General features: G+C 45.1%; 1 protein-coding gene across 1 annotated transcript; it reads left to right on the forward strand.

Annotated features, from left to right (window-relative positions):
• The first annotated feature begins 2518 nt into the window (after positions 1-2518).
• RGS13 (regulator of G protein signaling 13) lies at positions 2519-11844 on the forward strand. The gene is made up of 4 exons (XM_023744512.1): positions 2519-2619; positions 4813-4874; positions 10389-10555; positions 11617-11844. The coding sequence occupies exons 1-4, from the start codon at positions 2519-2521 to the stop codon at positions 11800-11802; spliced, it is 516 nt and encodes a 171-aa protein (XP_023600280.1). The 3' UTR covers positions 11803-11844.
• The last annotated feature ends 362 nt before the right edge of the window (positions 11845-12206 follow it).

The raw sequence follows: 12206 nt of genomic DNA on the forward strand, positions 1-12206 counted from the left end.
CCACCAGCCTGATCACCCACAACTGCCCTCCCCTCTTGGCCTCTAACTGCCTCTACCTCGGCCCCGCACCATGGCTTTGTCCAGAAGAACATGTGGAAGGTCTTCTGGAAGGTCTCCCAGTCTAATTAGCATATTACTCTTTTATTAGTATAGATAATTATTATTATTGTTGATTTCAGAGAAGAAGGGAAAAGGAGAGCTAGAAACATCAATGATGAGAGAGAGAGTCATTGACTGGCTGCCTCCTGCACACCCCACACTGGGGATCGAGCCCTTTGACGGACGGGTGGGCCAGATGAGTCCTAAAGTCACAACTCAAAGCACCTGCGTTCCCCTAAAATAGTTATGAGTCCTTTTATTCTCCTGTCATCCTCTCCCCTGACCAGTGACTGTAGCCCATTAACTTCAAACGTGCTATCTCTGTGTGCTCTTTAGAAATGCACTCTTAACATGTAATTATTTTAAATGACTAAATTATACTCAGCGGATGCTGTCTTTCTTCAGAAAAATGAGCAGGCGGACTTGCTGGGTGTGTACGATGTGCAGAGATGCGTCGAAGAGGCCCCCTTCAAAGTAAGTAAGCCGTTACGTTCGATGGCCGTGCTAAAGCATTTCACGGGGGTCTACGCCTTCAACTGCTCTCTTAACACAGTTTGCTCAGAAAGTAAAATCTGCATTCACGCACGAGTGATTCCCCCAGAGGACCAATCATCTATTACACAAGGTCCCGTTTTCATTATTCGTGGTTCATACTTGAGAATTCAGAAAGTTAGATGTTTTCAGGGAGTCTGTTATGAGAAAACATTCTTAGATTTTTTTTAAGTTTTATAGTATCTTAAAATGAAGTTATTTGATCCAACATGTTCCTGGCTCAAATCCTCCACCTGCAGAGTTCTGAAAATCTTCATCCCCAGGTGGAAGAGGGGAGACTAGGGGTGAAACCAAATGCTTACTAAGCTCCCAAGTCTGCTTGACTTTGGGGTATGGGGGGGGGTGGAACTGTGACTGGATCAACATGGGAAGTGTAAGGCCTGATAAAGGTAGCAAACCATGTGATTGGATCTGCTCAGCTCAGAGAAGGCCTGGGTGGAGGGTCCCTGTTGGGCTAACCGTGAGTGCCTAACCTAGCCCACGTGGAGACCTCGGTTCTGGCCACGGCTCCCGGCATGCATGCTCATGCCCCGAAGCAGCAAAATGCCCCAAAATGTTTGTGAGCTATCGTGTGTGGGCGGAGGAGGCAGGAAGACTCCAAGCTGGGCGAGTCACAAGACCAGGTGTGGCTGCTGCACTGATAGGCACAGTCAGCCTATCTGTCCAGAAGAAAGGGGGCAGGAGGGACACAAAAGAGGAGAACTTTTCTTTAAAAATCCGAGTGAGTGCTCTAGCCGGTTTGGCTCAGTGGTCAGAGCACTGACCCCTAGACTGAAGGGCCACAGGTTCGATTCCGGTCAAGGGCACGTGCCTCAGTTGCAGGCTCCATCCCTGGCCCTGGTCGGGGAACCAGTCGATGTGTCTCTCTCACATTGATGTTTCTCTCTCTCTCTCTCTCTCTCTCTCTCCCTCCCTCCCTCCCTCCCTCCCTCCCACTCTCTTTAAAAAATCAATGGGGGAAAATATCCTTGGGTGAGGATTAAAAAATCAGGGTGGGTGGAAGGGGCAAAGGTGTTTAGAACAGTTCTGATGAGGACGCCCAGATGGCCGTGGGACAGGGTAGAACTTGTGAACTTGTGAGTTACTAAGAAAAACTTACAAGCAAAAAAAAAAAAAATGGGTGTAAACCAAAAAGAGATGTCATTCCACAGTTTTATCCCCAACCATAATGTCTGCAACTATAGTCTCCTATCCCCATAAATCTCAGGAATCTGAGAGGCCAAAGACTTCTTCAGTCCAACTATTAGCAACACCAAATTTTAAGCTAAACCATGACAGTGATGGCGGGTGAGCCCATGCTGTAGGTCTCATTCCCTCCTTAGTGAGGGGGGCGGGTAGAACGGGGAGAAGGCAGCACACCCAGCCCAGCGCTGGCCCACTTCACCGGCCTGGCAGGGTTGTTTTAGGCAACTGCTTCCCTCAAGTTCTAATAAGAGAAAAGAACAGTGAGTCAGATACCATTTCATGGAAAGGTGGCTTTTAAAGCAATCTTCACAGCAGTGCACTGCTAAGCCTCCGTGCTGATGCAAACAGTCCATCTAATACCGGCCAGAGACACCTAAAATTTTAGAAAACAAAATATATTTGACCTTTTTTTTTAAGGACTCCCAATAGTTTTCCATGTTCTAGGTTATTTTTTAACCTCTTTACCTAATCTCCCTTCATGGTATCAGGTACCTGCTAATGCCACTGGCTGTTCCATCAATTACGGGGCTAACGGGGCCAGAATTAGTCCGGGGGACAGTGGAAGCTTGTGTCCACAAGCTGTCTTTCGGGAGATGCAGCTACTAAAAACGGGGACCTTAGGAATGGGTCATAAGCTCAATGGCAATGAGCACACTGAGTATTTTAACAGCGGGAAACTAAGATGATTAATGTGGAAGCATTGCCAATTCACCTCAAAAGCCCCCCAAAACGAACAGAAATAAAGCCTTCAAGTCAGCATCTTTCACGGACACTTTCTAAATGGTAAATGGTTTTTTTAAATACTGTTTAAGTGAAATGTAACTTGACATGTTATTCGCAGCAATAAAATTAAACCCCTCAACATGTAAAAATTATAGCAAATAATAGACAATATATCTATACATGACTTTATTATATGAATGCAATCAAATAGGGTAGGTGGATAAACTAAGATTCTATTAGATAAGCAGGCAAACACGTTGCTGCATACAATGCCTAACCCTTTACAAGCACTTTGGCAATTTGTACTGAGACCCTAAAAAAAGGTGCACCTTTTGGCCCACTGGATCCCACTTCTGCTAACGTCCTAAGGCAGTGGTTCTCAACCTTCTGGCCCTTTAAATACAGTTCCTCATGTTGTGACCCAACCATAAAATTATTTTCGTTGCTACTTCATAACTGTAATGCTGTTACTGTTATGAATCGTCATGTAAATATCTGATATGCAGGATGGTCTTAGGCGACCCCTGTGAAAGGGTCGTTCGACCGCCAAAGGGGTCGCGACCCACAGGTTGAGAACCGCTGTAAGGAGTTACTCTAACTGTGAGGACGTGGCAAGCCTTTCTCACAGCTGGGCCACGGTGGGTTTTAAGGGTGAAAGTGGGAAATCATCAAACTGCTCACTGGGAATAATTATGTAAACTATGAAATGCCCCTTGTAGAATACTCCTTAATCATGATAAATGGTACGGAATATAAAAGATTATAAATTACAACACTAGCCCTAACCGGTTTGGCTCAGTGAATAGAGCGTCTGCCTGTGGACTGAAGGGTCCCAGGTTTGATTCCGGTCAAGGGCATGTACCTTGGTTGCGGGCACATCCCCAATAGGGGGTGTGCAGGAGGCAGCTGATCGATGTTTCTCACTCATCGATGTTTCTAACTCTCTATTCCTCTCCCTTCATCTCTGTAGAAAATCAATAAAATATATTTTAAAAAAATAATAATAAAATAAATAAATAATTACAACACTATAAATGGTTATTAAGACAACTGTGAAGACATATAAAAAGGTCATTATAAATATATCTATCTATAATAATAAAAGGGCAATATGCTAATTAGACTGGGCATCATTCTGGATATCCTTCTGGATGAAGCCAAGGTCCCGGGTGCCAGAGGGAAGCCGGTGCCGGCAGCCGGGGGAAGGAAGGCGTACTCTTGCACAAATTTTGTGCATCAGGCCTCTCTCTCTCTCTCTCTCTCTCTCTCTATATATATATATATATATATATAGTCCCAAAAAATGTATAGTATACACACTTTTTTTCTGTTAGCTCAATTTATGTTTCTTTCTTTTCATATTTAACCCATTGGAATTAATAATTATTCAAAGTGTGTATACATTTTTGGCACACCCTACATATATAAGGAAACACACACACAGATATACATAAGGTGTACACAAACACAAACACACAAGCAGAGTATGATTACTTCTTGGTTAAAAACACACACACAACAAAAAGACTAAAAAGTGCCGAACCGGTTTGGCTCAGTGGATAGAGCGTTGGCCTGCGGACTCAGGGGTCCCAGGTTCGATTCCAGTCAAGGGCAGGTACCTTGGTTGCGGGCACATCCCCACTGGGGGGCGTGCAGGAGGCAGCTGATCGATCTCTCTCATCGATGTTTCTGGCTCTCTATCCCTCTCCCTTCTTCTCTCTAAAAAATCAATAAAATATATTTTAAGAAAAAAAAAGACTAAAAAGAAATAAATGAAAATATTGATAGTGGTAATTTGGGAACAGGGATCTTATAGAGCTACTACAGGCCCAATGCACAATTTCGTACAAGAGTAGGCCTTCCTTCCCCCAGCAGCCGGCACCGGCTTCCCTCTGCACCTGGGACCTGGGCTTCCCTCACAGCCCCAGTTTCATCTGGAAGGTTGTCCGGAAGAACATCTGGAAGGACGTCCAATCTAATTAGCATCATGTTATGCTTTTGTTATTATACATAATCCTTTATCATTTTAAAGATGTATTTGATCACATTTTCAACTTTATAATGCCTTTATAATTCTTACAACTTTAAGCGTTTAGGAAGTAAAAATAAAATGGAAAAGATCACAGGAAGGTAAAACTCCCATCCAAAACCTCACACAGGTGCCGTGTGATTATATTTTGGTGTTACTTTCAAGATAGTATCAAACCTTGAGAATATTTTAGTGCAATGAGCCCCTCTTGCTTCTTTTCAAAGCCTTACTTCGGAGGAAGTGTCACAGTGGGCCCAGTCTTTTGAGAAGCTGATGGCGACAAAATGTGAGTATCGTGTCTATGTCATCTTGGAATAATCAGTCGGTTTCATTCTTAGGGGGAAGGGGACCCTGGATGATGACTGTAGACCCTCTTCTCACCGCCTTCTACGTGGCAACAGCCACAGTTTAAAAAGGAAACCCTGAAAATAGTCTGTCCTGTCAACCACCATGATTTCCTTGGGCGTTAATTACAACAAGATTAGTCACTGTGAATATTTATTCCTCACAAGTCCATGTGTAAAATCCCTTGGAAAAAATATGCTTAAATAGTAACATGCTGAAATACGCTGCCTCACCATCGCCGGCTAAAGTTAGAATTTTTTTTTTTTAATTAACAACTTGCTTTTCTTCGTGCCTTCAAAAGTGGGAATACATTTGAGTCGTGATGTGCTAAAACGCCTCGGAGCTCATTTCCTTACTGGATCAGTGTCTCAGTGAAGTGAGCCTTATACGGTTCGATGTAAGTCTCAGCATTCGGAGGGTATAAATGCAAGATAATAACAGCAGTGGAGCTGAGGGCGTAAAGTCATGGGCTCAAGGCAAGAAATACGAAGGAGTACATGCACCCATGAGGGCAGTCAGTTGTGTTTGGGGTACCTCTTAGCAACGTCAACTGTCCATTCTGTGCAGGAATCCTAGGGATTGGGTGTGAAAACTGGTCTCATAAAGAAAAACCTCCACAATGAATTAAGCAGAAAGTACCCTGCGAAATTTTCAAGTCTGCAGATGACAGGAAATACTCCAAGCTTCCTAACATCAAAGGTTTTAGGGAAGAACTGTCTTCAAATGAACATAGAAGTCGTAGTAAGTTTTTAAATGAATCCTGAAAAAAAAATAGTCTGAGCTATTAGTCATCTCTTCACAAAAAATATATGAGGATTACTGAAGACTTTTCCTGGAATGATGGTGAACCAGAACACCAAACAGGGACCAAAAATACCATCACAGTGCTAGGCGTCCACCAAGAAGAAAAATGGGGGGGAAATCCTAGGGGTATTTCTGATGGCTAAGCCCAGTAGGACTAGAAAAGACACGAAAATATGCCTTTAAAATGACAAGGAGGCCAACCATCCCGGAAAACCCAAGGGTTCCTCATACTGGAAACGTCAAGACTGAAAAATAATCCAAATCCAAATCTATAATGTCAGGCAGAAAGACAGAAAGAAGGCTCCTACATATACTGATTAACCAAAATCTCACAAGATGAGAATAGAGGTCGCCCACTGATATCTGAGCAAAGTGTGTTTAATATAAACAAAAAGAAGTTTAGTAAAGCTATAAGGCACGCCCTTGGATGACTCATCCAGCCGGCCCTGTGTCCGGCAGACCCGCCAGGCCCCAGGGACACTGGGGTGAACAAGGCCAAGGTCACTGTGCTCAGCTCCTGGGCTCCCCCTAGAGGGAGGAGACAGACAACCAAGCAAATGAGCTAAGTAATTAATTCCAGAAAGTGGCCAGCGCCTTGGACAAAGTAAAGGCAGGCTACAGGACAAAGAAAGGCGGGCATCAGAGGGCAATCCAGCTGGAGGAGTAGAGAACTGTCAGGAGGGACAAAATGTGAGCTAAGCGCCGAATGAGGAGAAGCAGCCGGCCACGCTGGGGCCTGGGCCAGAGGCCGAGCAGCGGAGAACCCAGATCCAAAAGCCCAGAGCTGTCAGTGAGGTGAGTGTCTTGGAATAACCGCGAGGAGTTAACCTGCCTGTGGGAGCCTGGGGCCTTCTAGGCGACAGGAATGACCTTAGAAGGCATCGATCGTTTCACTTTGGTCCAAATCATCCTGGGGCAGACGGTACCCTTTGCCCCTTTCTCAGTTATCACAGCCCCTGCAGACACGTGTAGGATCGTCACACTGCCAGGTGCTGTTCACGCCAGGGGACAGCCTCGGCTGGCCTGGGCACCTTCCTCCTTATGGTGGACATTCAGCGTCACTGAGAGACACTGGTCCCCTCGTGTGCATCCGGATGCGGAGGCAGAGCCCCGGCCCGGCTCCCTTCCCCTGGGGAGAGATCGTGCTGCTGCGGTGTTGATTGGCAGCTCCCCGCTCATCCCTGCTGTTGCCATGGTTTCCTCCCCCAACCCTCCAATTACCCACAGCCCTGCCTCAGCTTTTCCCACTTAGCGCCTTCGTCTTCGCTCATTTCTCATGCTCTCTGTCCCCTTTGCGGGGAACAAAACAAAACAACAACAGAGACACCACTGTTCCATGAGTACATTTTTTTTTTGTCTCACTCTCAGAAAACCAACAAGTAACCGTGTGCCAAGTATAATAATCCTCTGGTCTTTGGTGCTTTTCCTTGATGCTGAATAATTAGGCTCTGCTTCACTTTTCAAAACCTATGCCAGTCATTTTAGAAGATAGACGCAGGAGGGACACAGGGGCCGGAATGACAGGCATTTATTCTCTGATTGGGGACCTGCTGTGTGTCAGGCAGTGTGTGGGCTCTGGGCACCTGCCCGTGAAGAAAGTGCAGTCCCAGTTCCCAGAGGGTGTGCAGGAGAGGGTGTGCAGGAGAGGGTGTGCGGGTGAGAGTGTGCAGGTGAGGGTGTGCAGGTGAGGGTGTGCAGGAGAGGGTGTGCAGGCGAGGGTGTGAAGGCGAGGGTGTGCAGGCGAGGGTGTGCAGGCGAGGGTGTGAAGGCGAGGGGTGTGCAGGCGAGGGTGTGCAGGCGAGGGTGTGCAGGTGAGAGTGTGAAGGTGAGGGTGTGAAGGTGAGGGTGTGCAGGCGATGGTGTGAAGGTGAGGGTGTGCAGGTGAGGGTGTGAAGGTGAGGGTGTGCAGGCGAGGGTGTGCAGGTGAGGGTGTGCAGGCGAGGGTGTGTAGGTGAGGGGGAGAGTGATGGACATAAGCCAATAAGTACAGTAGACTGCGATACAGAGTGAAACGTAATCAAAGTAAGTGTGTACTAGGTGCTCTGTGTCAACTGACAGGGACGTGGCAAGTTCAGAGTAATTTTTCCAGAAACTGAGATACCTCAACTCCTTTAAAGGCATCTTAAGGAAATAATTAGAGATGCAAGGATTTATGAACCAATATGTTCAATGTGGGATAATCTGTTACTTCACACATTGCAGACGGATCACGAGAATTCTCGCTTCATATTACACAGTGTGTTACCGAGTCTCATACTTCAAAAAGATACTAGCTTGTAAGAACATGTAATAAATAACTTCAAAATGCAATGGGTGTTTCATTTTAAAGCGTGCCTTTAACATTTATGTAAAACTTTTTTGCACTGGTTCAATAGAACTGTATCTGGCCACTGGGTAAAGCCAGCAATAAGACTACTGGTCCGCAGCGTGTTAAAATGGGGAAACAATCTACGTAGTCAATAACTGTGGTAAATCAGTATATCAGAGCTTAGCTTTGCAATGGACTATTTTTTTTTGTCTTTTTTTTTTTTTTTTTGCAGTGGACTATTAAAACTAAAAAGGAAAAATGTTTGCTACATGATATTATATATTCAAGAGTGATACAAAATTGCTTTCACAGTTTAATACCAATAGGTTGACTTGTGTGTGTGTGTATCTGTTTGTGTAAACAAATTAATACTAGTTAGATGGAAATTAAATATGAACAAAGGGTTCATAGAATAAAAGGAAATAAAAAACTGTTAATGATGGTTATCTTTTAGAAGTTTTCTATATTTAAAAACAACCCACAGTACTTTGAGCTACTTTTATCAAAACAGAACAAAGAGATGTGAGGAGAAAAGGCCAGAAACGATTAATATCACAGAAGCCAACCCAGAGAATTTCAATTAAACAGACTTGCTATAAAAACGTCACACAGAAGCTGGTAGGATTGTGGAATTCATTATCCCCGGTGGTGCCAACGGAAAATAAAAGGAATTTAAAACTGCTTTAGACACATTTCTGACGGAAGACCAAGGCACAGGCCACCTTGAGGATTCGATGATAGGGTGAGCTTGACAGCCCAGCAGAAAACAACCCTGGGAGAACAGACGGGCCACTGTCCTGACTCAGCCCAGAGCAGCGTCAGGTCCCCCGCCTGCATCGAAGTCCCGGCATGTGTCACCTGGCCTGTCATCGAAACACCAATGTCAGTGACTGCTTTAAAAAGAACACGCGAGAGGGTCCCCAAGCACCGCGGTGGTTTTCAAGAAAAAGGCGTACACGGTGCGTGACATAGGCCTCTTCTTCCCTCTTCTCAGTGTAATGGCCGAGTCTGTGCTGATGCCCATTCACTGTCTCGAGCAGCATCACCCACGGTCTCTTGAGCTTTGAAGGAAGAGCTTTGAAAAGGTCAGAGAGGGCTCCATGGCCAGACTTGGAAAAGGCTTGTAACTCACTTGTGTGAGTCAATAGAAACGTTAGGCTGAGCCATTCCCTGCTGAACTTTAAGAATTACTCAGATTCCTGGAACACTTTTATACATTTGGGTTTTCAGCCACTAACCGGGGTAACGCGTACACGTTAATCTAATGAAGACGGGATTCTGTAGAACAGTGATGGCGAACCTTTTGAGTTCGGTGTGTCAGCATTTTGAAAAACCCTAACTTAACTCTGGTGCCGTGTCACATATAGAAATTTTTTGATAGTTGCAACCATAGTAAAACAAAGACTTATATTTTTGATATTTATTTTATATATTTAAGTGCCATTTAACAAAGAAAAATCAACCAAAAAAAATGAGTTCACGTGTCACCTCTGACACGCATGTCATAGGTTCGCCATCACTGCTGTAGAACATGCCGGAATCAGACCTGAAATATCAGGCAGGTTCCTGTCCACGTCAGCTTTCACTAGGCTATCATACAGTCACACACGGCATTAGCATCCCAGTAATTGGCAGGCAGGTTCTGGAATCAACATCTCTAAACATTCTACTATACAATTAAGCTAAACACGAATATAAACACAAATTTGGGATACAAAATCATTGGTTTCCAAATCCCCTCCCTACCCACCCACTCATCCACTCAAACCATCCAAGTAGCTGGCTAAGTCTCATTCCAGGATCTGCAGATTTTATCTGGTATCTCATTTTTCCCCCCTTTCATAGCTCATTTCTCCGTTTTAGAGTCCTTATTTCCCGTTCCTGATGAAACACTCAGTCAAAATTCCTCTGAGCACAAAATAGATCAAGTTGCTTTTTGTTTGTTAACACAGAACTCTGTTTCTTCCGATACACAGTGGAAATTATGGGCTCCCAGCTTCACATGTTAAGCCAGAAATGGTTTGCCTATCCATTCAGCTATTTCTTCACCAGGAGCACCACCTGCTATATCTGAGAGGAAGGGAGAGGGGGAGAGAGATAGAAGCATCAATGATGAGACAGAATCATTGTTCGGCTGCCTCCTGCACGCCCCCTACTGGGGATGGAGTCCACAACCCGGGCATGTGCCCTGACCGGGAATCGAACTGTGACTTTCATAGGTCGACACTCAACCACTGAGCCACGCCGGCTGGACCAGACTTTATTTTTAAATGCATTGTCTGTTTTTCAGAGTTGTTAATGACTCTGACCCAGGAAAATAAGTGATGTCTCCATTGCTTTTAGATGGGCCGGTAGTCTACGCGGCATACCTGAAGCTGGAGCACAGCGACGAGAATATCCAATTCTGGATGGCCTGTGAGACCTACAAGAAAATCGCCTCGCGATGGAGCAGAATTTCTCGGGCGAAGAAGCTTTACAAGATCTACATCCAGCCACAGTCCCCTAGAGAGGTACCTAGCCAACCGTGACCCTGAACGGAAATCAGGGTGTTCCTGTCTGCTGACCAGGCACACAGAGGTGCCGGGCTCCTTACCTCCAAGGATGCTGTAAAGTCAGGGCTGTTCACCTCATTTTACAGATAAGAATCCTGAGAGTCAGAGAAGTGCACTAACTTGCCCAGTGACACACAGAGCTAAAGGGGAGACATCAGGATTCAAAGTGAGGTCAATGTAGCTCCCGAGCCTCTCCTTATTAAATGATTTTCATTCCCTAGTAGAGTGATTTACAAAGAAGAACTGGCTTTGCTAGAAGGAACTACGGTTACCATCAATAGGCACGTTGACACCCCCGGGGGTGCTGGGCAAAGTCTGTGCCTCCACAGCACCCCCCACTCACCTGAGTTTAAAACCAGCAAAGCCAGCAAACGCTCACATTGATCTCACTTCCCATCATGCACCTCTGCCTGCAGAAAACAGAGTCATGAGGGAAACAGACACACTGAGACTCCTCCTGGTGGGGAGACAAGGGGGGACGAGAATTCTGATCAGGGGGGAGGATGGTAGATGAGATTCCTCTCACCCAGGACAGCCCTACCTTGGAGGACCTGTTCCTCAAAGCTCTCGTCTGGAAAATACTTGGCTTACTGAAATGACCACTTCTCTATTTCTCCACTTCTCTTCACCTTCTTCCCATTTCGGGGCACAGTCCATGAAATCAACATCCGTGCCTATTACGGAAGGCCAAGTTTAAAATAGCACCAACCTCCCTTTCTTCCTCAGGTAAACTTCCTTGTTTGTAGACTCCACCAACAAACCACTTGCACCCTCCCCAAGTAAGCAATGGTTTCTGCGATTTCCCGGTCTTGGGCCTTGTGTTATTTTTATCTGGGATGTGGAGGTGGATGTTTACTTTTAAAGAAGTCAAGAGTTTACCTCCTATGTCTTTTGAGATACCAATGAAACAGCAAACAAAATAACCCTAGTCCACTGAACAGGAGAGGGGGGGGTGCATTAAACCCTTGCCTTATATTTTCATCTTTAATCCTGCCCACTGTTGCAACTTCACTTTTCAGATTAACATTGACAGTTCGACAAGAGAAACCATCATCAGGAATATTCAAGAACCCACTCCAACGTGCTTTGAAGAGGCTCAAAAAATCGTGTATACGCACATGGAGAGAGACTCATACCCCAGGTTTCTCAAGTCGGAGATGTACCAGAAACTTCTGAAGACTATTCAGCCCAATGACAATTCCTGACGACCACTCAGAAGCTTAAACTGCAGGCAGTCTATTGAAAGTATTGGCTTTGTTCTTCTAACTTACACACACACACACACACACACACACAATGCAAAACAGAGTAGGAATAAAGTACAAGGAAAGGAACTATAAATTGAGTTCTCGTTCCCGAAGGGAAACAGATCTCTGAAGGGATGGACTGGAGAACTCTGATCACATGACTAATACAATTTATGGCATACCTAAGTAGTGCTCTGAAAAAGGACAGTCTTTCTTCACAACGCCAATATTATTAACGTTTTTACTGTGGTCATCAACTGACGGAAGTTTTCTTATTAATGAAATTTTGTCACAATATACAGATTGGTCCTTCAAAGGTTGTAGCTATATAAGTTGTGTCTCTAGCACAGTGGTCCTCAACC

The sequence above is a fragment of the Myotis lucifugus genome, unplaced genomic scaffold (genome assembly GCF_000147115.1).
Source record: "Myotis lucifugus unplaced genomic scaffold, Myoluc2.0 scaffold_468, whole genome shotgun sequence".
In the NCBI taxonomy this organism is placed as follows: Eukaryota; Metazoa; Chordata; class Mammalia; order Chiroptera; family Vespertilionidae; genus Myotis; species Myotis lucifugus.